The sequence below is a fragment of the Lonchura striata genome, chromosome 5 (genome assembly GCF_046129695.1).
Source record: "Lonchura striata isolate bLonStr1 chromosome 5, bLonStr1.mat, whole genome shotgun sequence".
NCBI classification, from domain to species: Eukaryota; Metazoa; Chordata; class Aves; order Passeriformes; family Estrildidae; genus Lonchura; species Lonchura striata.
The window spans coordinates 20,007,822-20,033,428 of NC_134607.1; the positions used below are offsets into that span (position 1 = coordinate 20,007,822).

The following is a 25,607-nucleotide window of genomic DNA, read 5'->3' on the forward strand; positions in this document are numbered from 1 at the left end:
AACTAAACAGTGAAAAGGTTCTATTCAAAATAAACACTAGGAGGTATCTACTTTTGTATAGAAGTACTATATTTTCAGATATACTTGTGTATTTTGTTTTAATTCTTGGCAATGGGGGAGAGTCTGTGATTTTTGAGCTTACATAGTTAGATAAATGGAGATTTTTGCTATACTTAAGCTATGGTCTCACCCTTCCTTTCTAGGGTCTCGTTTTTCCTGCCTACAGCCAGATGAATGATGGGATTTTGTTAGGATATTGCTATTAGAAGTATATCTAGAATTAAAGAAAAAAATTCACAGTGGTACAATATATACCAGCTCTTAGAGCCATCATAACCCCAAATATTTTAAACTTGAAGAAATTTAATATAAGTTAGTAGCTCTCCTTTACATCAGTAGTTAGGCACATTGTGTCTCTTCTGTCTGTGGTAGGATTAGATATTTAGAAGTGAATTGAGCATTCCTGTAAATAAAACTACTTTGCTGTTCAAGACCTGGAGCTGGATTAATCCTAGTAATTAATGCTCAGTTGGGAGCATTTATTTTGTTCTCAAGAAGTGGAAGAGGTCATTGCAGAGAGAAAGAAAATAAGGAGAAAATATTTTAGAATAGTATTGGATTCACAGTGAGCCCTGGTCCCTTAGAAGTATTTCTGTTATAACAGAAATGTGCAGGCTGGGTGGTGGATTGTAGATACACAGATGTAGATCCATAGTCTATTTTGGTAGTTTACTGCTTTCCTACCAACAGAGGCACTGTTGCCATTGAGGACTGAAAGAAAGATCTATGAAAATTCTAACAACCACAAAGAGAAGCAAATCCTTGTTTGCTAAGGGACAGGAGAGAGTAACAAGAGTAAATTAGAGTTTGCAGTAATGCAAAAAGAGTTTGCAGTAATAAGAAGCCAGCTGTTGAAATTTCCATAAGGAGACCAAATGACACAGTGATGTTTATTGCATCATTTTTCAGATGTAGAACTGAAAAGGTGTGCAGTAGGAAGGTAAACTAATTCCTTCGACTAAATGTGTGAAGTATATTGATTCTCACTGTCCTCAACTGATTGTTAAGTAGAACAGAAGGTGGTAGATCAATAATTTCAACATCCCTATCAGTAGTAATGTGTGTGTATTTCAAATCAGTTTCATGTAGTTGAAGTGGAACAGTTTTACACACATAAACTTTTGACTTTTACTTGGATTGTTCAATGTTTTAAAAATGAATGTCAGTTGACAGTGCTTTGAAAAAACAAAAAGCAAAACACAAAAAACCAAACACAAACAAACAAACAAAAACAACAGAAAAACAACCCCAGCTGCACAGATCTCATACAAAGTTCCAGATATCTACACTCAGGTTTGCAGCAGTTTACCTAGATTGGTTAAATGTGTGCTTTTCACTCTGACACGCGCACTTGTGTGCACATCTTCTTCTCTACCTTGTGCCCAGAGCTTGTTCCTTTGGAGGCAATTCTCCACAGGGAGTGTGAACACTGCCAGGCTGACTTGGTACACCCCAGCTGCAGGCTCAGAATGGTGCCAGGCCCCTGTTCTCATCTCACACAGAACAGCTCCCTGAGCAGCCTTCCTGTGTTCCTGCAGCATTGCCCTGAGCCCCAAAAGGTTTGGGAGCCTGCAGGGCATGTTTGTGGCTGTGAGCAGATCACTCAGCCCACTCAGAAGTGGTTGTATCTGTGTGTGATCTCTGCAAAGATCTGTGCTGGGTTATGTGAGCATGTAGCTGACAGAAGCTTGGGAATCCATGCATTCTGCTTAGCTAACCCTGGTAAGGCTCTTTGGAGCAGTGCAGAAGAGTTGTCATCATAAAGCAGCTTTAATGACATGTCTCAGTCCCTAAGTGCCTTTCTGAGGAACTTTCTCAGAAGTGCTGCTAATGGATAGGAATTAGCTTCTTGGCCAGATTAGATCTTTATTGGAATCCAGTACAGCAATATTTTCTGAAGGTGTCTGTAGCCTGTGTTATTTGAAGTGTGATTTGCATTTTGCATGAAGTAAGGTACATTTGAAATTGAAATTCTGATTGTCAAGTATTTTGATTAACAAGTATTACTGGTAACAGAACGCTGAAGGCTGTCCAGCTCCTCCCAAACCAAACCCAAGGCCTTAGAGTAATATCCTGTTCATATAGTTGTTACTGCTCCTATGTCTAAGAATTCATCATATGATGCCAGCATAGTTGTGGCTACTCCAAGTAGCAAAATTATTTTGCTTCATCTAATGGGAGGAATCTGTCATTTCACAGCTACCTAGTGCTTGCCTAAGTACTTTTCCATGACAGCAGTTACTGATGTCAGTTTTGCCTTTTTCTTAAGAAAACACAAAGGGAGCAATGAAATTAGTATATAGTTCTCAGTATCATTTACAGGCATTAATTGTAGATTTGCTAATGAAACTTCTTAGAGGAAATATAGAATCACAGAGTTGTTAAGGTTGTCATGCTTGGCCATGTGACTGCTTGTGTCATTTTCTGATGTGTTTTCGAACAAATGCTGGAGAAACCATCTTTGAAGGGAAAACTAGATAAATTAGGAATTTGTTAAGTAGGTTAAATGTAAATGGGTATGTTGGGAATTAGTCTGAACAAAGTGACAGGATGGAGGAGTGAAGAGGAGGTTGGACTCACAGAGTCTCCTCTGTATCAGCTGGTGCCATGCTGTTTTGTAGTAGGATGAATACCTTTTTTTGCCTTTCATCTTCTTTTTCCTACTGAATGCACAGATAAATTCAGAAGATTAATGACTGTCTGTTCCCTTGCAAATCATTTATTGTAACTTAATTAAAAGTCACAAAGCTTTTCAGCAATGCATGATGTTATAGTCTACTCCAAATTTAACCTCAAATATTTAGATATGTGTCTTATTTAATTCGTTTTGCAGGAGGCTGCCAAATATGAAAAGAAAGTGATGGTGCTGGACTTTGTCACGCCTACACCTCAGGGAAGCTCATGGGGTAAATTTCTCTTCATTGCAATCCTGTTTTAAAGGAGCTTTGCTCAGAGACTCTAATTCTCATTTTTGGAATCTGCTACACTGATTGAAAACCACATTCTGTTCCTTTTTCTCAGGTCTTGGAGGAACATGTGTAAATGTGGGCTGTATACCTAAAAAATTGATGCACCAGGCAGCTTTACTGGGACAAGCCTTGCAAGATTCACGCAAATTTGGGTGGCAGTTTACAGAAGAAGGTAAAGAAGCACACTTTTTCCACTTTTGTCATTTGCACTGAAAATCCTGAGGTGGTGCTCATAATCAGGTGCTTGTTGTACTGCAGCATGTGCTGGCTTTGACAATGTGAGGCAACTTCTGACACATTACACATAAATTGAAACGTTTTGCAAGTCTAAAGCTGTGGGGCTTATCACCTCCATGTTTTATCTGGAGGTGATAATATATATGGATCTATTATATATGGAGGTGATTATATATGGATGAGACTGTTGTGTGAACAAAAGCAATAAGGTACTGCTCCTTTTCTGAATCTACCACAACATCTAAGGAAATACACCAGGATGTTGCCTGACAGAAACTTCTTGCAGTTACAAGCAAGTATTTCCTTTCCCTAAGTGTCTGTCAATACTATGTAAGAAGATGGATTTTATTTTTTATTATCTCTGATGTGCGTGGTTATAGGATTATAATTTTTTTAGACTGCAATCCTGTATTTGGAAGAATGTAGAGGCACCTCTCAGACATGCATTGTCTTCATTTGTTGAGCAATGTCACCTGCTCGCAGCTGTTAATATCTATCAGTATAAAATATAAACCAGGAGTTTTTATATAAAAATATACAATATTTTATATATAAAATATATAATTTTATATAAAATATAAAAACTGTCAATAATTAAGTCTTAATTTTCAATGTTTTAGTCATACCTATTTGCACTGTGACCTCTCGTGTTATCTGTGCTGATGTAATTATTTGAATTTCAGTCAATTTACCCTGAAATAAAACAGGAGTAAGACAAACCCAGTAAGACTGGATCATGAAAATAATCACTTTGAGAATAGCAATTTTGCTGTGGAAAAAGAAAAACTCAGATTAAAAGATGAACCTTCCTCTTCTGTTTCTGACAGTCAAACACAACTGGATGACCATGGCCGAATCTGTTCAGAATTACATTGGCTCACTGAACTGGGGCTATCGGGTTGCACTGAGAGACAAGAAGGTCACGTATGAGAATGCATATGGAGAATTTGTTGGGCCACACACAGTTAAGGTACTCCATAGCCATTGTTTGCTGTGTCTTCCTGTAGTGCTGTATGAATAGAGATCCTTTTCAAATAGAATCATTTTTCCTGTGGTGGGACTGCAAAACACTCACTTTGCACTAATACTTTGTATGCAGGCAACGAACAAAAAGGGAGTTGAGAAGCTGTACACAGCTGAGAGATTTATCATTGCCACTGGTGAACGACCACGCTACCTGGGTATACCTGGAGACAAAGAATATTGCATTAGCAGGTAAAAACAAGGAGGAATACAAAGTCATTCCTTGTGTGTAAATGCTTCCCCATACTGAGAAGCACAGTCTGCTTGAAAGAAAACTCTGTACTCAGATATTAGAGAAAGTGGGAATAGCACAGCTTCTGATGTTATGAAGTTGGTAGGAAACTGTCGTCATGTATCAGGGTAGGGCTTGAAACTCAGCACAATTTTTTCCCCAGCAACTCGGTGAAGGTAATTCAACTTCTGAAAAAACTGGTTTTGAGTGTCTGGTTAATTGCTAATGCCAAGCAAAAATGTTATATGAAGATAATATGTGTTTTCATATCAGAACAACTTTTAAGTTACTTGCTGTAAAAACAGAGATTGGAATTACAGGCTGGCAAACCTATAGCAATGAAATAAATAATTGCCACAATTCCTCTGAAACCAAAACACCATGTGGTGTTTCCCTTTTAATAAGTAGTAATGAAATTAAAGATGACAGATAATACAGCCTCTAAATTGATGCTTTAAAGTAGCTTCAAGATGGAGGAGTCAGGAGATACCTGAGTTAGGCTATCAGATTGAGGCTGTCTGTGTAATCTTCGCTGAGTTCCTTGGGCTATCAGAGCTATGCTACAGCCTTTAATTGCACAATCACATTTTATTCCATCACCCTGAAAAAAGAGACACTTATTTTAGAGTCAAACTTTCGCAGAATTGTATTGCCAGACTCTATGTGTCTGCTGAGTAAGTGTGGTGCCTCCATGAATCCTGATTCTGTGGAGAAGCCTGGGTTTTATTGCCTAGGTCCAAAGTGTGGTAGAACTGATGTAGCTTGATGAAGCAGTTGAAAGAAATGAAAAGCAGGCAAAAGAGCATGTTTTCCATAATTTCATACTTCTTACATTGCCTGTTACACACAGACGAGAAACCACAGTATCTGGCACTGTGTATAATGCTTTAGCAAAAGGATAAATCTTCAAAGTGGTGATGGTATTTTATCTTAAAGCTGAACCCCTTCCATTTTAGTGGAAGTTCTCAGGAGCTAAAATTTGCAGCAAAATATTTAAAGCAAGATTCGGAGGGAAAATAAACACCTACCTTTTTCAACAATTTGTCCTAAATTTCTGTTAAAAAAAACTCTCCACATTTTTGGGGTAATTCAGAATTTTCATGCTCCTTTTCTTTTTTTTTTTTTTTTTTAATGTGTACTCTTAAATATAACTTTTTCATCTGTCATACACTGATTTTGTATTCCAGATGAACTTTCAAAAAAATTAAGCAGGTTTTTTATTTGTGAGCAAGAAAAGGAATAAAGTTCTATTATTGCAGAAAAAAACAGGTAAATATAAAGCACAGTACATTTTTCTGACTGCCTCTAATTTCCTTTTTCCCCTTTTTTTTTTTTTTTTTTTTTTTTTCTCCAGTGATGACCTCTTCTCTCTGCCTTACTGTCCAGGGAGAACCCTGGTGGTTGGAGCTTCCTATGTTGCCTTGGAGTGTGCAGGATTTCTTGCAGGTCTTGGATTAGATGTCACTGTAATGGTGAGGTCCATTCTCTTAAGAGGATTTGACCAGGACATGGCAAACAGAATTGGTGAATATATGACAGAACATGGAGTCAAGTTCATTAGGCAGTTTGTGCCAATCAAGGTAGGCTCAAAGTGACTACAACTGATTGGGATGTACCTACCATAATGTTTTAAAATGCAAATTATTTTAATTAATACAAAACTTGAACTTTCATTATAGTATCTGCTTTGACACAGAGCAGGTAAATTTTTGTTTTAAAGTAACTTCATGAAACTTGAATTGAATTGGTATAATTGAAAGGTATAATTTAATCTTAATATGAAAATTCTGTGAGATTATGAAATTCATTGGTTTTTAGCAGAATTAGTTGGGTTAGTATATGTTACACTGAAAATGTTACACCTGCTTGTCCTGGTTCTTCTTGCAGGCCTATAATTCAGCAGATAGATTATTTCCTCTAAGATCAATGCATCACAAACAATTCAATATATCATTGCCAATTTAAAAATTTTTAGCCAGCAAATACTGTTTTATATGCTGAGGATTAGTGGACTATCCAGAAAAATAAATGGGCTTTATAAGTATCATCTGTATCATTTACTTGGCAGAGTATCATTTACTTGAAGTATGATACTTGAAATATCATTTACTTGGCAGAGTCCTTAAATACTTGCTCAATTCTTGTTGAATTCAGTAAGAGTACTCATGCAGCTACTTACATACATGTATAGTTAAATTCAGGTGGAATTCAAACTAGATAAGAAATTCTGGAGCTTTTCTAATGCAAAATTGCCCTACCAAAGACTTCAGAGGGTGCAAACAGTATTTTTCTTTATTTTTTTTCACAGTAGTCCTTAATTGTTTTGAAATAGCAAATCATGTATCAAGCAATTTCAATTTGATGTTAAACCAGCATGCTGCTGGGGATTAAAACATTAAATTCAATGAAGACTGTTCATTTCCACTCTTAACAGTATCAAGAGCAGCTTTAAAAATTTTAAAATGCTCTTGTCAGTTCCTAATGTGGGTCTGAGCCTCTCTCACAGAATGAGAGTTGCTGTGAGGAGACAAAAGGGATGTTTCCAGGAACTTAGTTCTTATGTAGGCTTTTGTTGCATAAATCCCATGCTGTATGAAATGTAGGGATGGTGATCTAGGTTTCGTTGCAGACATTACCTTTTGTAAGCTCTAATGGGGAATGAGAAAGAAGGAAACTGTTTAGAAGCAGATAATTTCAACTAAATGGAAAGCAGGCTCCTCCAGATGCATCTATTGATGAGCAGTCCATCACCACAGTCACAAAATGCACTTCTGTGTATTTTACCCTCTCCCTTCACAAAATGTCTTTGATTTCAATGGGAATAAAATATTTGGCCCTGTTTCTGATTGAGAATATCCTTCAGCTTAAGTTGCTTGGTAGGGTTTTAGCAGGTTTTCTCATCTCTTTGAGACATTGTGTTTGAAGTTATGCCTGTTGTGCTTATTAAAACCTTTTGTTGGGACTTTTGAAGGCAGAAGATGAGTTATTATAAATAATGCTGCCTTTGAACAGAAGCAGTTTAGCACAGTGATCCTTTGAGGTTGTTAGGATGACACAGTTGGCTTTTCTAAATTAAAAAAAAAAAAAGGACAAAATCTTCATCAGAAACTTTGCTCTGTTTGTCTCTAAATATTGAACATGAAGTAGGAACAAGGGTGTTGTTGAAAAGTACTTTTTCTTCTGTAAATTTCCCATTACTATGTTAAGTGTTGCACACTTACATGTCTCTTGTTCTGTACTGCTGAGGGTTTTCTATCACAGTGGCTTCCCATGGGTGGAGGGAATGATGGCAGCACTTAGAGAAAATATCTGATGGTGTTTCCAGGCCTTGAAAGAGTTTCCTTCCTACTCACTTCCTCTGTCCCCAGTGAATACAATGGGTCATATGATGGGCTTGGATAAGAACTTAACCATCAGTCCACTTTTATAAACAGAAATGAGATTTTGTTGTGTTGGTCATAAGAATAAATGCAGGAACATAAAAAAATCACATAAAATATGCAAGTAGAAATGTCAAGAATCTTTAGAGTAAGTGCCTGGTTTTAGATCATGGTTAAAACTCTCTCAATGATGTTTGGTGGGGAAAAATACATTTGTATACATTTGTGTATTTTTATTTGAAACTTATTTTTTTTTAACCAAATCAACCCCCAAAATGTTGTAGGTTGAGCGGGTTGAGGAAGGAACTCCTGGAGTACTGAAAGTTACAGCCAAGTCCACAACGGGGGACCAAATAATTGAGGGGACATACAATACTGTGAGTCCTGTCTATATGCATGAAGAATGTGAAATAGCTTTCCATTAAATGTTGATACTTTGTGGGGTGTTTTTTATCTACACTTTAGATTTTTAAAAAAATATTTTAGTAATTACAATATTAATTGCACACAATCAGCAGATAATTATTCTGGAAATAAAAGTCCCAAAGTCAATGGTTATTTTGCCTTGCCAAATCATTTTGCTTTGCTTTTGAAACCTGTTTCTTAGCTTAGAGGTGTAGATGAGCTTGGTCCTGTGGAATGAGTTGCAGGATTTTTTCCTAGTAGGATATTTGCAATAAATGATAAGTAATGATTTATAATAGCTTTCATAGTAATTAGGGCACGTTTTGTAGTTAGGACAAAACAATGGTCTGCGCAGGGGTTAAACAACCCAGTGACATGTCATCTCAAGAGCTGTTCTTGACACATCTTCACAAACACAGCTAATGCCCTGTGGCAAGTCAGTCAGGAAACTTCATTGCACACTTAAAACAGTAAAATGGCAGTGTGCAGGTGTGGTATTGTATGTTTGATTGGCTCACTCCACTCATTTTCACAGGCTTTGATGCTGAAAGGAGGAAAAAAAAAATGTGACTAGAGTAATTGGAACCACACAAAATGCATAAAGACAGGCATTTGCCAGCCTGAGACTTCACACTGCAAATACTGCATGCAGTGACCTCATTTACCTGTACACTGCATCAGTCATCCCCTAACAAGGACACACCTCAGTGCCTCTGAGAGCCAACACTGTGAGACAGTTTAACAATGACAGCAGAGCTATTGCACAGGGCTGTAATACTGGGGCTTTTCTAGTCCATAATAGTGAAAGCTCATTAGCAAGGAAATCAATACCATCCTTTTATTAAGGAAACTTCTGGTTTCTTATTGCTACATCATCACTGAAATGCTGTCACTCCTCATAGAAGCTATGAGCTGTGTGTGCTGCATTTTAAGACCTTTAGCTCTGAAAATGTGGTGTGTTTGATCATCTGTAAGACTTGAAGAAGATCTTGGGATTTCTTCAGGACTGTTCTTAGTTGTCATAATATGAGAAGCATTATGCAGTTATCTGGGCAGTTGTCCAAGACTACAAAGCATGTAGCAATTTCCCTTTGTGATAGCAAAAGCTGGAGCATGATTTGTTAAGGTAGCAGAGTTGATAGGATGGAATTTTGGCCTGAATAAATGTTCAAACAAATAATATTAAAAAAATAATATTCTTTGACAGTTATTGGCTGAGAGCCTATATAAGTAAATTATATTTTCAGATTAAAAAAAATACTATTTTGTTTTATTTTTTATTTGCTTAAGCATCTGAGTTTCTTTCCTAAAGAGCCCTTTCTTTATGGAGCTTTTTGAGGTCATTTGCTCTGGTAAGGATACAGGATAATACCTTGGTGTAAAACTGGAAGGAAATAAAGAATCTCTCCCTAACTGATTGGTTTAGAATATTCTTGGGGTGTTCTTCTAGGGAAAGCTATTTGCATGTCTTTAATCTTAACATTAAAACCTACTTAGGTCATGGTGGTAACATGGTTTGTCTTAAGCTCTATGAATGTACAGTGCACAACAAATGTATTCACCTTACTGTGACCAAGCCTTAGATACTAATCTCTAGTATATATTTGAGATAATAGCCAAAGGAAAGTGCACTTTTGTGTTTTTAAAAATATTTCATGTGCATTGCTGTTTTGCAGGTGCTGCTGGCAATTGGACGAGATCCATGCACAAGAAGAATTGGTTTGGGCAAAGCTGGAGTGATTATCAATGAAAAGTAAGGACAGATGTCAGTGTACCACTCACTACTGAGCTTGTGTCATGTGCTGTTACAACGGTAGTGGTGCAGAGACACCCAAAAGCTTTGAGGGAAAAGTTATCCCTTGTACACTTGGATGGGAGACCATGTAGCAGACAACTGCATTTTCTCTCACAGTAATGGTAGTTTGCTTTTTTGTTGCTGAAATGTCAATTTCTAATTCCTGGGGGAAAAAAGTGTCTGTTTCATTCTTTCTAGATTTACAAGTCTATCTTAACTTCTTCCAGTCACAGGGTTTTCTGGGGTCTGTCAGTTGTTCCTTGTACTCTTTTTTTCTCATCTCCTTGCTTTTATCATCTCTTGGAGCAAAACTCTGTTTGTTCATACAGGCTTTTAGAGCAGTGACTTCTATTTATATTTTAATGTAAAAGTTACTATACGTTATTTTGAAAGATAAGGTTCAAGGTTTAAGGTTTGTTAAACTCCCAGGTGTTCTTGATGTGTTTTAGGTTTGGAGGGTTTTATTTCTTGCCTTGAAGCAGCCCTTGGGTATAATCTGTGACTTCTGTAGAAGAGTATTTGATGTTTAATGTAGTGAGATTGTCGCACCAGGGAGTGGAGCTATCAGTAATATTTTCAATATTGATAACTAAAGCTTCTTGGAGGCATGTGGGTCCTCAGAGATCTTCCCTTTGAAGAGAAGACAAGGGACCATGACCTTGACCAACGCAGAGTTTTTATATATGAATGCAGTAACTGACGTTGTCAAGGGGATATTTCAAATTAGTGGAAATTTTGGTCCTCTCAAAATTGGCAGATTGTGGCTTGTAGAACAGTACACATCTTTCTAATGTCTGGACACCTATTCCTAGTTTAACAGAATGAACTATAAAGCTATTAGCATAAAAAGTATAATTTAAACAAGTGTAAAATTGAGGAAGTTAGTTTTTTAACATAGGAATTGCCACTAGTCTCTCAAGTAACTGTGTGACTAATTCTGTGTCTGTCTGATTAGATTTCCCTGTTACATGTGTTTTCCTTTGGTGATTACTGCACTATCTCATTTATTGATGAAGTAGGAAATATTAATAATTAAAAGCTTCCATTAGCTCAGTGCACTTACAGCTAAAAAGCTTGCTGGCTGTCCCTTGGGTAGGGTGTGTAACAGCTTAACCTGTCTCTGAGTAGAACCCTGAAGGATAAGTTTCTATAAACAGCTTCAGCCACTGGACTGTAATTTCAGTAGTGGAAAAATTGTTTTGTCCTACAAATGGAGTGGGAGAATGTCTCTTCCTGTCATTCCTGAAAGGTGCCAGCTCAACTGGTGGTAGAGGATGTTTCAGGAAGAGGTTTATGCTTCACCTCAGTGATTCAGGAGATGAACTGCAGCTTCTCAAGCTACCTCCTTATCCAGTGTGTGAAATCCTGTAGTTTTGGTCAAATTTTCCTTATTTTATATTCATGCCTGAGACTGTAAGATTATGAATATGAATTCTCTCATAGTTCACACACAAGTCTCTTTCTCTTAAAGCTAAGGAGCCGACAAGGTTATTTACACCTCCAGCCCTCACAGCAGAACACTTAGATATTTTTTCTTGTTAATTCCAATCGCAGAACAGGAAAAATTCCTGTCAATGATGAGGAGCAGACCAATGTGCCGTACATCCATGCTATTGGAGATATCCTGCAGGACAAGCTGGAGCTCACACCAGTGGCAATCCAGGCAGGAAGGTTGTTGGTTCGAAGGCTTTATGCTGGGGCAACCACTAAGGTAAGGAACCAGTTGCCACAAAACACTGTCACTGCTTCTAATTGCACAGTGCAAGTCTGCTTGCTTGTGGAAAACCCAGTAGAATGTTAAGGATTAGCTTTGATGATCATTTTAATTTTCCCCTGGCAAAGATATTACTGCAGATGTGTTCAGCTAATTGTGTAGGATGAAATTAATACCTTGTGGATTAAGCAGTAGTCTCTTTCTTTTCTTATTAAGAGGGTTTAGTTTTCTCTCAGAGTATAATGATAATGAAATTAACAGAGATAATTTAACTTGTTTTAAATTCTATTGCCCTTGCTAAAAGTCAGCAATCTTTTCCATCCTATTAAGTGCTTTAACACCAATTGAAAGGCAGTTTACTAAACCTACCTATGGTCTCTAAATAGAGTGGAATATGAGTTTGTGATGGTCTTAATTTTCAGTGTTATTTCACAATTTTTTTTTTCACTTCTCACTTGTATGTTTTCAATATAACATGAAGTCCTAATTGTAGTTTAATGAAGTGGACACAATGGGAGATCAGATGTACCAGTAACTCAGCACATGTTAATACCTGAGTAGTTGAATTAGTGGTTTCAGTGTTCATGTTTTGTACTAGTGCAGTTCTGGGTTTCAGCCAGGTTATGGTTGTTCAAATGGGAGCCATGTGGGTAGTCATTTTCACCTTATGTTTAAACCAGAAGGAAAGGAGAGTGCCTTTAAAGAATTGCTACACTGATATGGGTGCTTGTCTCACCTTTATAACCATATGGCATGACCATAAAGGTTTCTCCCTTTCAGAGTCTGCTGTATTCATAGTAAGTTCAACTGCAACTTCAACACAGCAAGTTCAGATTTAGAGCTTGATTGAGTTGTTTGTTTTACATTGGCAGGTACTGCAGTAACAGAATTCTGAATCAGTGTGCATAATGTCATTGAATTAGCCAGGCAAGGTTTAAGAAACTGTAGTAGAAGCCAGATTTTTTTTATTGCTGCAATGCTATGGATATGTCTTAATTTGCATTTTATGCCAGATAAGTTTGTTAAGGTACAAAAATTGTTATGCTACCAAAGGAAGCATTCTTATTTAGTGAATCCAAGAAATGAGTAACTACTTTAAAAAAAAGGGAGTGTGGCTTATACTGCCTTTGTAACAAATCTGGAGAAGGTGATTGAAATGTAAGAAGGTGTTATGGATAGGTGGGGCAAGAACAGTAGTCAGCGTCTTAATTAATCCCCAGTCACAAAGGAAATTAATTAGAATTGAAATATGTAGAAAATAAAATTGCTAGACATGAAATAGAGCTGACCAGCCTGCTAGTCTGCAGAATTACTCATGTGGTGTATATGGGAAGAGCAAGGGATGATTGTTTATTTTGAGTCCAGTGAAGGCTTTTGATGCTGTCTCCATAAAATTATCTTGGACAAAGGGATGAATTGCAGGCTGGGTAAGTGGCCAGTGGGGTGGGTTGAAAACTGGCTGAACAGACAAGCTTAAAGGGCTGTGACCAGCATTCCAGAGACCAGCTGAAGGCCAGTCACTGGTGGTGTGCCACAGGCTTGGACTTGGGTCCAGTGCTGTTTAACATCTACACTAATGGATCTGGATGCTGAGAAGAAGTGCGCCCTCAGAAAGTTTGGAGATTATACAAAACTGGGAAAAGTGACAAGCTTTCACTGTGTCCCCACATGGCTGTACTACATGTCATTGGTTATTTTGGCATCACCTAGGGCCACAGCTGATGAAAAATGAGTTTTGAATGGTAGTGGTGCCCTTGCAGCATCTCCAACTAAAAAGAGTATGCTTTGTAGATGTGGTTGAATAGGCAAATTTTATCTCCAATCTGGCCTGTGATCTGGTATGTTTTTAAAATGGGGCACTGAATTTCCCTTTCCACTTAATCAATGCATACTAATGTTAGTGTGGCTTTAAACTGTCTTTTTGTTCTTGCTCTAATTAACACCTTCTGGAATGAACAAACACAAAACTGTACCTTAATTTAAGACAAATTTTAAAAACTAAAAGAGTTTTCAGAATTGTGAATAATCAAGCTTTTCTTGCTGTGTTTCAGACTGCTGTATGCTGATTTTATTACTGATGTTGTGTGGGTTTTTGTTTTGTTTTGAATGCCATCCAGTGTGACTATGTGAATGTTCCAACTACTGTATTTACTCCTTTGGAGTATGGAGCCTGTGGGTACTCTGAAGAGACCGCAGTGGAGAAATTTGGGGAGGAAAACATTGAGGTAAATGCCTTAATTTCATCTGGGTTTTAGTTTTCCAATTTGTAACTTAAAATAATGTTAAGAGTAAATTAAAACAGCATTTTGTGCTCTGATGTAAGGACAGGAGGTGACTAGGTACATTTTTTGTCTTCCTTGGCTGTTCCTAGACATGTTATTAAAATAATTCTCAATTCCAATAGCTCTAATTGCAGATATGTTCTATTTTTGGCAAAGAGGGGCTTAAAGGTGGAATGTTTGGTTAAAAAAATAGAAAAAGGGTTTCTTTGTGTCTGAAAATACTTCAGGATAATTTTAAATTGGATATATACTGGAAGCAATACACTGGTTTTAATGACAAAGTGGAGCTTTTGTACCTACATTATGGCAAATTCCTTACCATAGTAATTTTTACTTTATAAAGCCAAATATTACACTAATTTTTCCTGTTTACTTTGACTGTACAAAGAGGTATGTGCTTAATTTCACTCATGTGAGTAATCCCTTTTCATTCCTTGGGATTGCTGGTCAGGAGTGAAATTAGACAAAGATAAGCACTTAGTGCCTGAGGCTGTTCTTCCAAAATGCTGTACTGACCACACTACAGAAAGCATAAGGGGAGGAAATCTCACAATAAACTGAACTTTTATATCCTACAAATATCACCTGAGGAGCATTATTTACAGAAATAAGCGGGTAAGTGGTAGTGCATGAAGCTGAGAACTTGTCCCCCTCTTAGCTGACATTTTCTGATTTGTACTCTGGAGGAAAATAAGCAAATACCACTCAAAATGGCAGTGTGAAAAATACTGTTAACCTGACCACAGGCAAAGGCTTAAATGCTTTCCTGCCCACAAAGTTTGTATATACTCAGTCAAATTATTGTTATTGAGTGAAATTCTTGATGTTATATGTGAAACACTGGGCCCTTTATTCTGGAAAATAATGTGCTTTTGAATTTCAAAGCATTTTATATTTTAATATGTGCACCCAGAAGAATTTGTGTTCTGGCTAAGTGCTCATTTGGTGTATTCTGACCTCTTTACTGTATCACCTTATTGGCTTTTTTTTTTTTTTGCAAGCTTCAGTAAGACTATCGAGTCACTTGTGATTTTGTAATTTAATAAAAGCATGGTGAACTGTGTTTTGGAAGTATAATATTCTTATGGCTTCTCTTTTTTTTTAATTATTGGATGGCACTAGTGCTCGGTTTATAGAGACTGCTGTCTTTGGCATTCATTAAGAGAAAAGAGTATCATAATGATTTCAGATGTTCTAAATGCTGGGTACATAGCTCATTATTTAGGATAATCTGGCAGCTTTTGGAAGATCATGTTCTCTGCTTGGAAATTTTACAACTCTTTTTTAATCTGTGTTTTTTTTCAGGTGTATCATAGTTATTTCTGGCCACTGGAGTGGACTGTGCCATCCAGAGATAACAACAAATGTTATGCAAAGATAATTTGCAATATTCAAGATAACGTAAGTGCATCTTTCCTTCCTGGGAAAACAATATCTAAATGTTTATCATAACACTGTTGATGATACAACAGCTATAAATAGGTTGTTTTTAACAAGTTAAAATTAATTTAAATTTGCCTACCTTTTGAAGTATAATAAATATTTATAGTGATGCATATTTCTGTGTATACAAAACCAACTCCCAGTAAAATACAAAATTCTGCCATTGCTATTTGTATATGGTACTTCTTCCATATATGTAAAATAAGAAGTAGAGATCTTTAAGGCTGTTCATTAACTTTGAGAAGTGAGCAAATCAATGCATGTAAAAATAGTCAGGAGTTTTATTGGTTTATCTCTCCTCCCTACACTTGGGCATTCTCTTCTGGGAGACTTCTCTTTGAAACTGAGGTCTCTCAGAAGCCATTACAACTTGTAACCTCTCCAAATTCACATGTGTTCAGAGAACTCTTGAGCTTGTTCTAACAGGATAATGTATCTTGCCTGCACAAATCCCATTTAGGGTGATAATGCCTGGATTATCCTTGGACTAGGATCAAATTTCCTGGCCATGGAAAGGTACAATGCCTTCTCAAGCAAAAGCAAAGCTAGCAGTTTGTTAGAAAATTGGTGTGCCCATCTCAGAATGATCATCACCTGTTCAATAAAATGTAGTTGATTATAAAAATATAACTTATTTTGAAGAGTAATATTTTATTAAAATGTATTCCTGTTAAGATGGTGGCATAGCTATCTGTCCTATGAGAAAAAACCAAAACTTACTTAACCTATATTCATTTTTCTTAGATACAGATTTATCTTCCTGCAGTCTTTCTAAACATCCAGTCAGCATTTTGTAAAATTTGCAAACCTGCCCATCTCCTCTTTCTGGTGGAGTTTGCAGTAGTGTGGAAGGTATTTTAGAACCTCTGGCTGTGCTCTAATACAGAGCCACTTAAAAAAATGCAAAGGTGTAATGGTGATTTAAAGTGTTTCATTAATTTATTTTCACTTCTTGTCCTGAAAATTTGAAATGTGTTTAAACATCTAAAGGTAGTGTTGAAAGTTACCCTGGAAAAAAATAGTTCAGCAACTGTTTAAAGCTCTCATTGCTTTGGTTTCATTGCTGTGGTTTTATTTTGACATATGTCAATATTTTTCAAGGAAAATAAGGATAATTCCATTTTACTTATTACCCAATTATAGCTTTTCTTATTTAAATAAACCCTGTGGTAAATTTCAGTCCTCAGACTTACTGAAAGAATAATAACCTTTCAGTAGTATTCACTATAGCAAACGTATGTGATATTTCTCAGGAAGAGCAGATAACTTTTGATACTCAACGGGGGTACATCTATGCTCACCAAAAACTGATGAATTCCCTGAAGGCCACTAAAGCCCATAGCAGGTGACACGTGCTAAATTTTCATGTTTCTCTCATTAAGAAAAGCAGGTCAAGTCAGTACAGCTTGTTCTGCTGGGTGTTTTCTGAGGATGTATGTGCAGTGTGATGTGTTCTGCAATTGAACAGGAGTATAGAGAGGAGAAGTGTGAACAATACCTTCCTTGTAACTGGATGTTTTTTTTGCCAGTCTCTAAGTGTATTATCTCCCACTGAAAGCCAACACTGCCACAAGAATCATTGACAGTTCAGTTAAAACAGACTTCTTGCCATGTCTGGTTGGCCACAACTTCAGCTTGTGGTCCTTTCCTGTGAGCAACTATCAAACTGAAAATTCTTCAACAGATACGGACCCTGTAGCTGCCTACCACAGGCCCTCCTACTGAAAATCTTAATGCAGGGTATTCACCTTTACTTAGGCAAGTGTTCTGTTGGCATGAGTGGAATAACTCACCTGAATAAAATTTCAGAGCACAGAAATGTGTAATTGAGCACAGACCATGGGGTGTGTTAAATTTGCATGCTCTTCATGTACTCCTGTACAAAACTTTGTAAGAAAGCTGAGTTCCTAATTGAATCTTTGGAGAGAGAGAACAAAATTACACCATCTCACATCTGTTGGTGCTAATGATAGTTCACATTTTAGTGGTTACATTAGTTTGTGATATGTTTTGTGAACTGATTAAATTATATACTCTGAATAAGAAAACTTTACACGTCGTTTAAGAGAGCTGAATTCATGACTGTGTTTGCATTTGATTGTCTTTGGCATTTAGGAGAGAGTCATTGGTTTCCATGTCCTTGGTCCAAATGCTGGAGAAATCACCCAAGGGTTTGCAGCTGCTATTAAATGTGGGTTGACAAAAGAACAGCTGGACAACACTGTAGGAATTCATCCTGTCTGTGCAGAGGTTTGTATACAAAGTCACCTCAAAGCCCAGCTTTCATGCCATTCTGGGGTAAGGTGTTGGAAATCTGAATAACAGAGCTCTATTAAAGAGGTCCAAATTTGCAGGAAGGTAATGGAGAGGAAAGGAGAGGAAATTATCTGGTTTTAATATTTAGAATTCTAACTCAGGCTTAATCTGGGGATTTTTTTTTTTTTTTTGTCTTTTTAATTCTGTTCATTTTAAAGAAATTTATGGCTTCCCGTAATTCAGTTTTCTCTCTACTGGGAAGTATAGAATTTTTATCCCACTCAAGATTATGAAGGCTTCAAATACTATTTCTGCTAAAGTGGTTGTCAAAGCTAGATTAGTGTACTCAAAATAGGCTTACAAACTGGTGCTGGGGAAGGGGACCAGCTACATGACAATTTTTCTATTAAACTCTCTCCTCTTAAAGATGTTTTCTTTATCCTGTAGGCCTTCAATTAATGAAGCCACACAAATATTTCTTCTTCTTTTTGTCTTGCTGTTCCTCTTTAATGAAGAGCTCCATTTTCTCTAGCAGGTGTGGGACAGCTCCTCCCAGATGTAAATCAGTGATTGATTTTAGCAGCATTAGGACCAGCCTATATTAGCTGGGGATCCCTGAAAGCCTGTTTATGACCTGTGTAACTCTTTATAAGAGTCTCTGGTTGTGTTAGAAGTAAAGCAGTACAAGAGAGCATCAGAATGCTCCTCTGCAGAAGTGACATCTGCCTCTCTTCTTTCCTAATTTCGAGGTGGCTTAGTAAAAGCAGTATAATAAGGACTCCATTAACAGACTGCTAGCAATCTGAATCCTCTACAAAGCATCCACAATACAGATTCTGTTCTTTGTAGCACCATCTAATGGCATTCTTGCAGGCCCTGGAAGGGGGCTAGCAGGTCCTTATCTTCCCAGGGGCTCTGTGGAGGGGGATCTCTGAGGGAGGGAGGCATTCAAACCTGTGAACTCAAGTGGGGTATTAGCATATGCAGTGCGAAGAGAGGATGAGAGTCATAATTTATTCTGGACATCTGAGCTGCTAAAATTGAAACTGAATAGAATGATGATTAGACATAATTCAGGGAGGTAATTTCAGATAATCATATTTGTTTGAGTGGGGGAGGAAGAAATTGGCTCAGGAGAAATATGCCATTTAAAATCTCCAGGGAACAGCGATCATTTTTAGTGACAGTCTTCAAAAGGGTTTTTTATGCTTTTACTTAATTTAATCTCTTGAGCAGTACACAAAAATCAAAGTGCAAGATGGCACTCTTTGATTAGAAAAATGCTTGAAGACCAGGACTTGTGAGGAATGAGCGCATTGCATGCATAGAACAATGGATAATATCACTGTTATTTTTGTTACATCCCTGTAAAAGTTAAAGAAAATGAAGTCTGATTTGAACAGGAAAGGGGCAGTGTTACAGGGTCAAGTGCTGACATCTTCACTGGCACTAGTGCTAATTAATTGTTAAGTCTCCTGTGAAACATGGTTTTATTCCACTTGAAGAAAACCTTTAGACCAAGGGTCCCATTCTCACTGCTTACAAATTAGCACCAGATTTCCCTTCTCTCCTTGGAGCAGCATTTTATTCTGCAGAAAACAGGAGCTCAGAATGGAATTTCTTGCAAGGTTAAGTCCAAATAACTGCAAGCACAGAACTGGTAGGAGCTCAGCATGACAGAAAATTACATCTCAGCCTCAACTGCACTGTGCTGCCTGAAATTAAGGGGGTACTATTGATCATCTGTGATTAAGAGAAATTGTCTTCTGAAAGCTGGGATGATTCTTCCAGGTAGCTAATGATGGCTTTCCAGCCATTGGATCTAAGATTTGTCTTAAGTAACAAATTCCATCCAAAAATACATGTTTCCAACAATTATCAAATTACTCCACCTGGCTTACTAGGGAGCAGTGTGGTCCCCTCCCACACCTGGAGCTTGCAGTCTGACCAGGAGGAAAGCAGATAAATTTTGTGCTTTTTTATCTTGGTCTTTTGAAATGAAATAACAATAAATGAAGACTCCCATATGGTGTCAGGCTGTGGATCAGAAATAAAATCTACAAACCCCTCTCTCAAGACATGCACTATATTTTAGATAAGTCACTGTTCTTATGCCATGTATATTAGACACGCATTTGTCTTCCTGATTTGTGTATAATGCTTTACGTGCTTATAGAAAGTGGAAGAGTTTTATCATTTATTGATGTTGTCCTCTGAAGAGCTGCTAGCAGCCTTAATGCAGCAAAGCTTCTACTAGAGAAATAGAGGTCTTTCTGATCCCCATTATCTTTAGATACTTCAGCGTTATTTGCATAGCTGAAATGTGCATGTACTTTATTCTGTGCTAAGTTTATTCTTCCTGAGAGATGGCTTTGATGATAACTAATTATTGCAACTTTGAAGCATTTAGATAGCAGTGGTTTTGATTTCCTTTTTTCCTTTCTGTATTATACGTATGCAAAATCACGCAATTAATTGGAAAGTAAAGTACCAGTATTAAGCAAATTTTTGTAGACTTTTCCTTCCCAAATTTTAATCTGTTAATTTTACAGTAATTATTTAGGAATTATATATATATATATATATATATATATATATATATATATATATGTTATTTTCTTTAATGTGACTTGAAAGCAGTAAGGACTGGAATTTTTCGAACTAGTTTTACTAAGTGTTTCCATAGTTATTGTCAAGACGACACAAATCCCATACATAATACCTTCATCAGCAATCACTTCCACATTTCTATAATGTCTAGAAAGGCACAAAGGCAAAATTCTCTCCAAATGGCCAGGCCTTGAGTTAACTTCACTTTCACAAACAAAGAAGTTTTCTTTGAGCCATAAAGACACTTATTCATTAGGTGTACAGGAGTTTATTATTGCTGAGCTTGTTCCCACTGTAAAAGCTTAGGAGCATTAAGATGAGAGGTGGTATAAAGCCATGTGACTTCCTCAATTCTTTCTTTTCCACTGTAAAAGGAAGAACATAAGCTAAATGAAGAGAACAAAAGTTGTTTGTATGTGTTTGTGCTGTTTAATGGCAAGGATTTTAAATGTATGATTTTTATTGTTATTTTCTTACTTTAAGAAATGGCTGCTGTTTTAAGCATCATGGCCAAATTAATCTTGCAGGAAAAAAAATAATTTAGCCATGCTAAGAGTATTCTTTCTTCTTTGTCTCAAGGTATTCACCACCCTGTCCGTGACGAAGCGTTCTGGTGAAAGCATCGCTGTGAGTGGATGCTGAGGTTAAATTCCCCCATCCTTGCTATTGCCAGAGACTGACTTTCATCACAGTGTCTGACTCCTGCAGTTCTGAATAAAGGTTTTGGGAGGAGTCGCTCTTGGACACCTGCAGAAAAGTGTAGATCTTAACCTGGACCTTCCATCATCCTAAGGAGAAGAGCTCTGTGGGAGTTGGTCACTTGTGGTGCCTGGCTGGCAATTAGCAATGTGATGGGAATCTTGGCTGTCAAGTTGGTGATTAGCAGGGCATTTAATGAATGCCTCCATGAAGTCATAGCCTGAAGCCGGCATTGTCTGGTGGGCAGTGATGGAAGAACTGCTAGCACAGCTGGACAACAACTGTCTTGGTTTGGATTTATTCCCCTCTAGTTTCTTTCCTGAACATTCCCTTCTAGTTCTTTCCAGAACAAAGAACTTCCCAACTCAGAAAAATCCCCCCAAGTTCAGGTAGTTATATCAGATTAAATAGTTCCTGTGTTCTGGGTCATGACACAGCAAATGCAAGGTCTCCTCATGAGCATACACTTTACAGCTCACATGCCTATGGAGGGCAAGTTCTACATGTTTGATCATGAGGAAGAAAATAGCCCTGGAAAAAGGTTTAGTGCCACCTAAAATAACATATTTCTTGCCTTCCAAACTGGCTCTGTTGTGACTTTTTATTTAGAGAGCCTTATTTGTGAAAACATTCTTCTCAGTGAGAAAGGAAAATAATTTATTAAGGCCTTTTGATACAGAATGTTATTGTGCTTCTTCCCTGAAATCATGCATATAATGCAGATGTGATAATCTTAGCTCTCTCTGGGGCTAATGTGATTATTATGAATCTGATTTGGAGCTGACAGAATTCCAATGTTGAATGAATTGCCCTTCCAAGAACTCTGTGCAGCTTCATTACATTTGAGTAAATTTCTTTCTTTCCAGGTGAGCTGTTATAAGCTGCACTGTTTCAGGTCTAAACTGGCCACTTTGAACACAAAAGTATTGAGATTTCCTGGAGATTAGTGAGCCCTTAGAATAAAAAAAATTACACAACCAAACAACACCACCCCCCCAAAACAACCAACTAACCAAACCCTCCAGCCAAACTCCAAAAACCAGTAGTGAAAAATCTGTTGCATAGATTGGGTCTAAAATTCTACTTAGTTCCATGTGTGCTATGTTTTATATTTAATTAAGAAAACAATACTTTTAAAACAGAGGTTTCAGTGAGAATACCAGTTTCTTGAATATCCCTCCTGTGTTGGATAAGCTGTATGTTTACTTGTCAAGAAATGGCAAAAGTGGCTCTTTGTAATGGAGATGAATGTGTTTTTTGATCTGTTTTTCCATTTCCCTCTCTTATAGCAGAAAGGTTTGGATTACTTTTATTAAGTGGTTCTTGGGAGTTCAGTAGTGCAGCGTGAACAGGGGGTGAATTCCCCAGCCCTGTGGGCAGAATCCTCATGCCTAAATTCCTACCTGGTATCAAATTATTGTATTTCTACTGAAATTTCTAAAATAGTGTTGTAAATTATTTTTATAAACCCGTACATAACTGAAGGATTTTTAAACGTGTTTTGTATAGTATCTAGAATGGTCTATGATGGTACTTTTCTCACCAGTTTAATAAATAAATCGATTTGCACAAGCAGAAGCTCCTTGTGATGCCTCTTCCAAGCAGACGCCAGAGGACAGAAGGCGACTGTTTTTTCAAGGGCCAGAAGAGGGCACCGTGATAAACCCAGCTTGATTTGCCTTTGTCTCTTGCATTTTGAAGGTAGATATTTCATTTAAAAACAGGGTTTGAGGCTGTTTCATGTGCATTTGTTTTGCATGTTTAATATTTGAGAAGGACATACTTAAAAACACAAGATAGGAAATAAATCTTTCGCTATTTGCACCAGCTGCCATCCATGTAACTTATGAAAACCCAGGAGTGCAGTTTCCTGAGGTGCTGGGCCGTGTACCTGTTTGTATTTAAGCACTTGGATAGCAGCATTTTCAAGGAGGTATCTAAGAAAGTCAGGTCCTGGAGATCAGGATCCTTTATTTCCTGGAGGGAGTAAAGTGATATATGAGCTTGGCTTTGCAAGGCTGCTATTCTTATGGGTCATATCATCATTAATGATGCATGTTTTTACACTTATTGCTTACAATTCAGTAGGTGCTGGGTTTAATTACTTCTATTTTTACTTCAAATTTAAAATAGACTTTTTTGGTAGGGTTTTTTCTATTAAGTCTCCATAAGGAAGACATTTTCAGGTGTGTATTTATATCATCTGTGCACAATGACAGAGGGATATAATCTATTATCAAATAAGGATTTATTAAATGCCAAAGCTAAGTATTCAGTGTTTTTATCAAATTAAGCATACTTGGGGTACTGCATGCTTTGGAGACACATACTAGAAAATTGACTAAGCTAATCAATATTTATTTTCTGCTTGTATTTATTTGTAATTAACATTTTTGTATGCTCTTACATGAGGGTTAGAATCATCCTCAGATACTACAGATACAAACGTTGACAGGAAATTTCACAGATTTGAATAGGGAATTTAATAGAGTTTCACTGACAGCTACCAGAATTTTTTCTCTTTTTTTCCTTTTTTTCCTTTTTTTTTTTTTTTAAGCTCCTCTTCTCCAACTGTTCATTCCTCTTTTACCTCTCTCCCCTTGGTGCGAGTTGTCTGAGCAATCCTAACTTTTCTGTAAGATTTGTATTCCAACTTGCATCCCACTTTCCCTCCTTCAAGGGCTGCTGCCTGCCCAGAGCCCCAGTGCAGGAGGCTCCCTGGCTGTGGAGCCGTAGGCTGGGCAGGACCTGTGTTGGACAAGGTGCATTTCCTGGAGATGCCATGGATTTTATGCTGGATGCCAGAGATTTCATGACAGGTTTGGTGTCTTCTTGTGAGTGTGGGATGACCTTGCACTTGTAAAGCCTGTTACTGATCCTGTCTCTGGCTGTGCCAGAAGGAACCAGATGCCTGAGTCTTTTACACAAGACTTGATAGGCAACTTTCAGGTCAAAATAGGGTATAAATGTTTGTGGTAACTGTCAGCCCTGCAGAGAGTGAAGTTTTGGAAGCCCTTTCTCTTTGATGACTGGCTTTTCTGATTGCTCAGTTGTCCTCGGTGTGGGATGGTGTGAGATTGTTCTTGCCAAGACCTGTTTGGCCTCCAGAGAGAAATTAAACCTGAAAAGTACAAAGAAAAAGCCTAGAAAGAAGGCACCAGGGGATCTGCCATGCCACTGGTCTCCCTTCTTCATGCACAAAATGGCAAAATGCTCCTGAAATATTTCCATCCTGGAGGCAACCATTTGTGCCTCCAGGATGTTTTGGTTTGGGGGCTGCTGGTGGAGGGGTGGGAATGCAACAAGGGCTTTGACATCCATCAAGGAGGGTGGGAAGGATTGCCAGTGTGGAAAGCCAAAAGGCACAATGCAGGTCATATGCTGTGATGGGTACCAGAAAGATTGGTGGTGGGGGGTATGGCTGAGAGTGCTCCAAAGATTCCATGAGTTTGGGAAATGCAGGAGGGCCTCTCCAGTGAGGGGCTGCCCTTCAGCCTGGCCCATCCCACAGGGTTTGTGGGAACCTGAAGATCTGAATGTTTGTTTTTCTTTTATTTGCCAAATGCTCCTGACCCACGTTCTGCAGAATTTGTCTTTACACATGTGATTTCTTTTTTATTCAATTGTCCTTTTCATGACTCTTTTCTAGAAGCTAGAAATCTTCCTAGTTACACATTTGTCTGACAGAGTTCTCCCAGAGCATTTTTGCATCTTAAAATCATGAAATAAGCTGGTGCCAAGTGGGGTGTATATCAGAACAGTGAGGGAAGGCTTTCCTTCCCCCTAGCAAACCTCTGTGACTGGCTTTGCTCAGCACCACCGGTGACTCCTGACATGCCCCATCAAGCTGGCTGACCATCAGGTGCCAACAAGGGATGCTTTTCTGCCAGGAAGGCCATGCTGTGGCCAGACTCCTTGAGTGTGCCCATTCCCTGCTGCAAGTGGCCATCATGAGCCCAAAGAACTATCTATCTCCTTCTCTAGACTGCAACAGAAGCCAGTTTAGGCACATAGTGACAAATCTGCAGCTAAACCCCAGATTCTTCTTTCCTCTGTATATACCTATCTCATCAAGTGATTCTTTCCATGAAAATAGGGTTTATCTTAGGTTAGGCACAGAGTAAATTGAGCTCTGCCTTTTCACTTGCTTTCAAAAATAAATGGTAACACATTTAGCCTGAAGATCTTCTTTCCCTCTTAACGTTATTGTAAATTGACCACCCACGATGAGAAGGGTGCCTATGCCATGTGGTGTGATGTGAGGTAGGCAAATGTGGTGACTTGCTTTTGGGTTTGACCCAGAGTAGCTTTTCACACTCTGGAGTTTCTGCACAATTACACATATCTATATGTATATACAGATACCTATATGTATGTACAGATATCTATATGAATACACATGAACTGTGGAATGGGGCAACTCAAGGTTTTCACAGCCAAATTCTTTGGGTGACACTTTGAGGGTGCTACATGGAAGGAGGGAAGATGCAGAGAGAGAAACT

General features: G+C 37.8%; 1 protein-coding gene across 1 annotated transcript in view; it reads left to right on the plus strand.

Moving 5' to 3' along the window:
* The window catches only part of TXNRD1 (thioredoxin reductase 1), a 34,752-nt gene extending 13,556 nt beyond the window's left edge, over positions 1 to 21,196 (plus strand). Inside the window, exons 4-15 of the mRNA XM_021536678.1 lie at positions 2,894 to 2,966; positions 3,082 to 3,201; positions 4,094 to 4,236; positions 4,366 to 4,481; positions 5,876 to 6,101; positions 8,186 to 8,278; positions 9,983 to 10,059; positions 11,656 to 11,812; positions 13,933 to 14,040; positions 15,403 to 15,498; positions 17,656 to 17,790; positions 20,986 to 21,196. Coding sequence (XP_021392353.1) covers positions 2,894 to 2,966; positions 3,082 to 3,201; positions 4,094 to 4,236; positions 4,366 to 4,481; positions 5,876 to 6,101; positions 8,186 to 8,278; positions 9,983 to 10,059; positions 11,656 to 11,812; positions 13,933 to 14,040; positions 15,403 to 15,498; positions 17,656 to 17,790; positions 20,986 to 21,048 — 1,407 coding nt within the window. The 3' untranslated portion in view covers positions 21,049 to 21,196. The remainder of the gene's footprint in view (positions 1 to 2,893; positions 2,967 to 3,081; positions 3,202 to 4,093; positions 4,237 to 4,365; positions 4,482 to 5,875; positions 6,102 to 8,185; positions 8,279 to 9,982; positions 10,060 to 11,655; positions 11,813 to 13,932; positions 14,041 to 15,402; positions 15,499 to 17,655; positions 17,791 to 20,985) is intronic.
* The last annotated feature ends 4,411 nt before the right edge of the window (positions 21,197 to 25,607 follow it).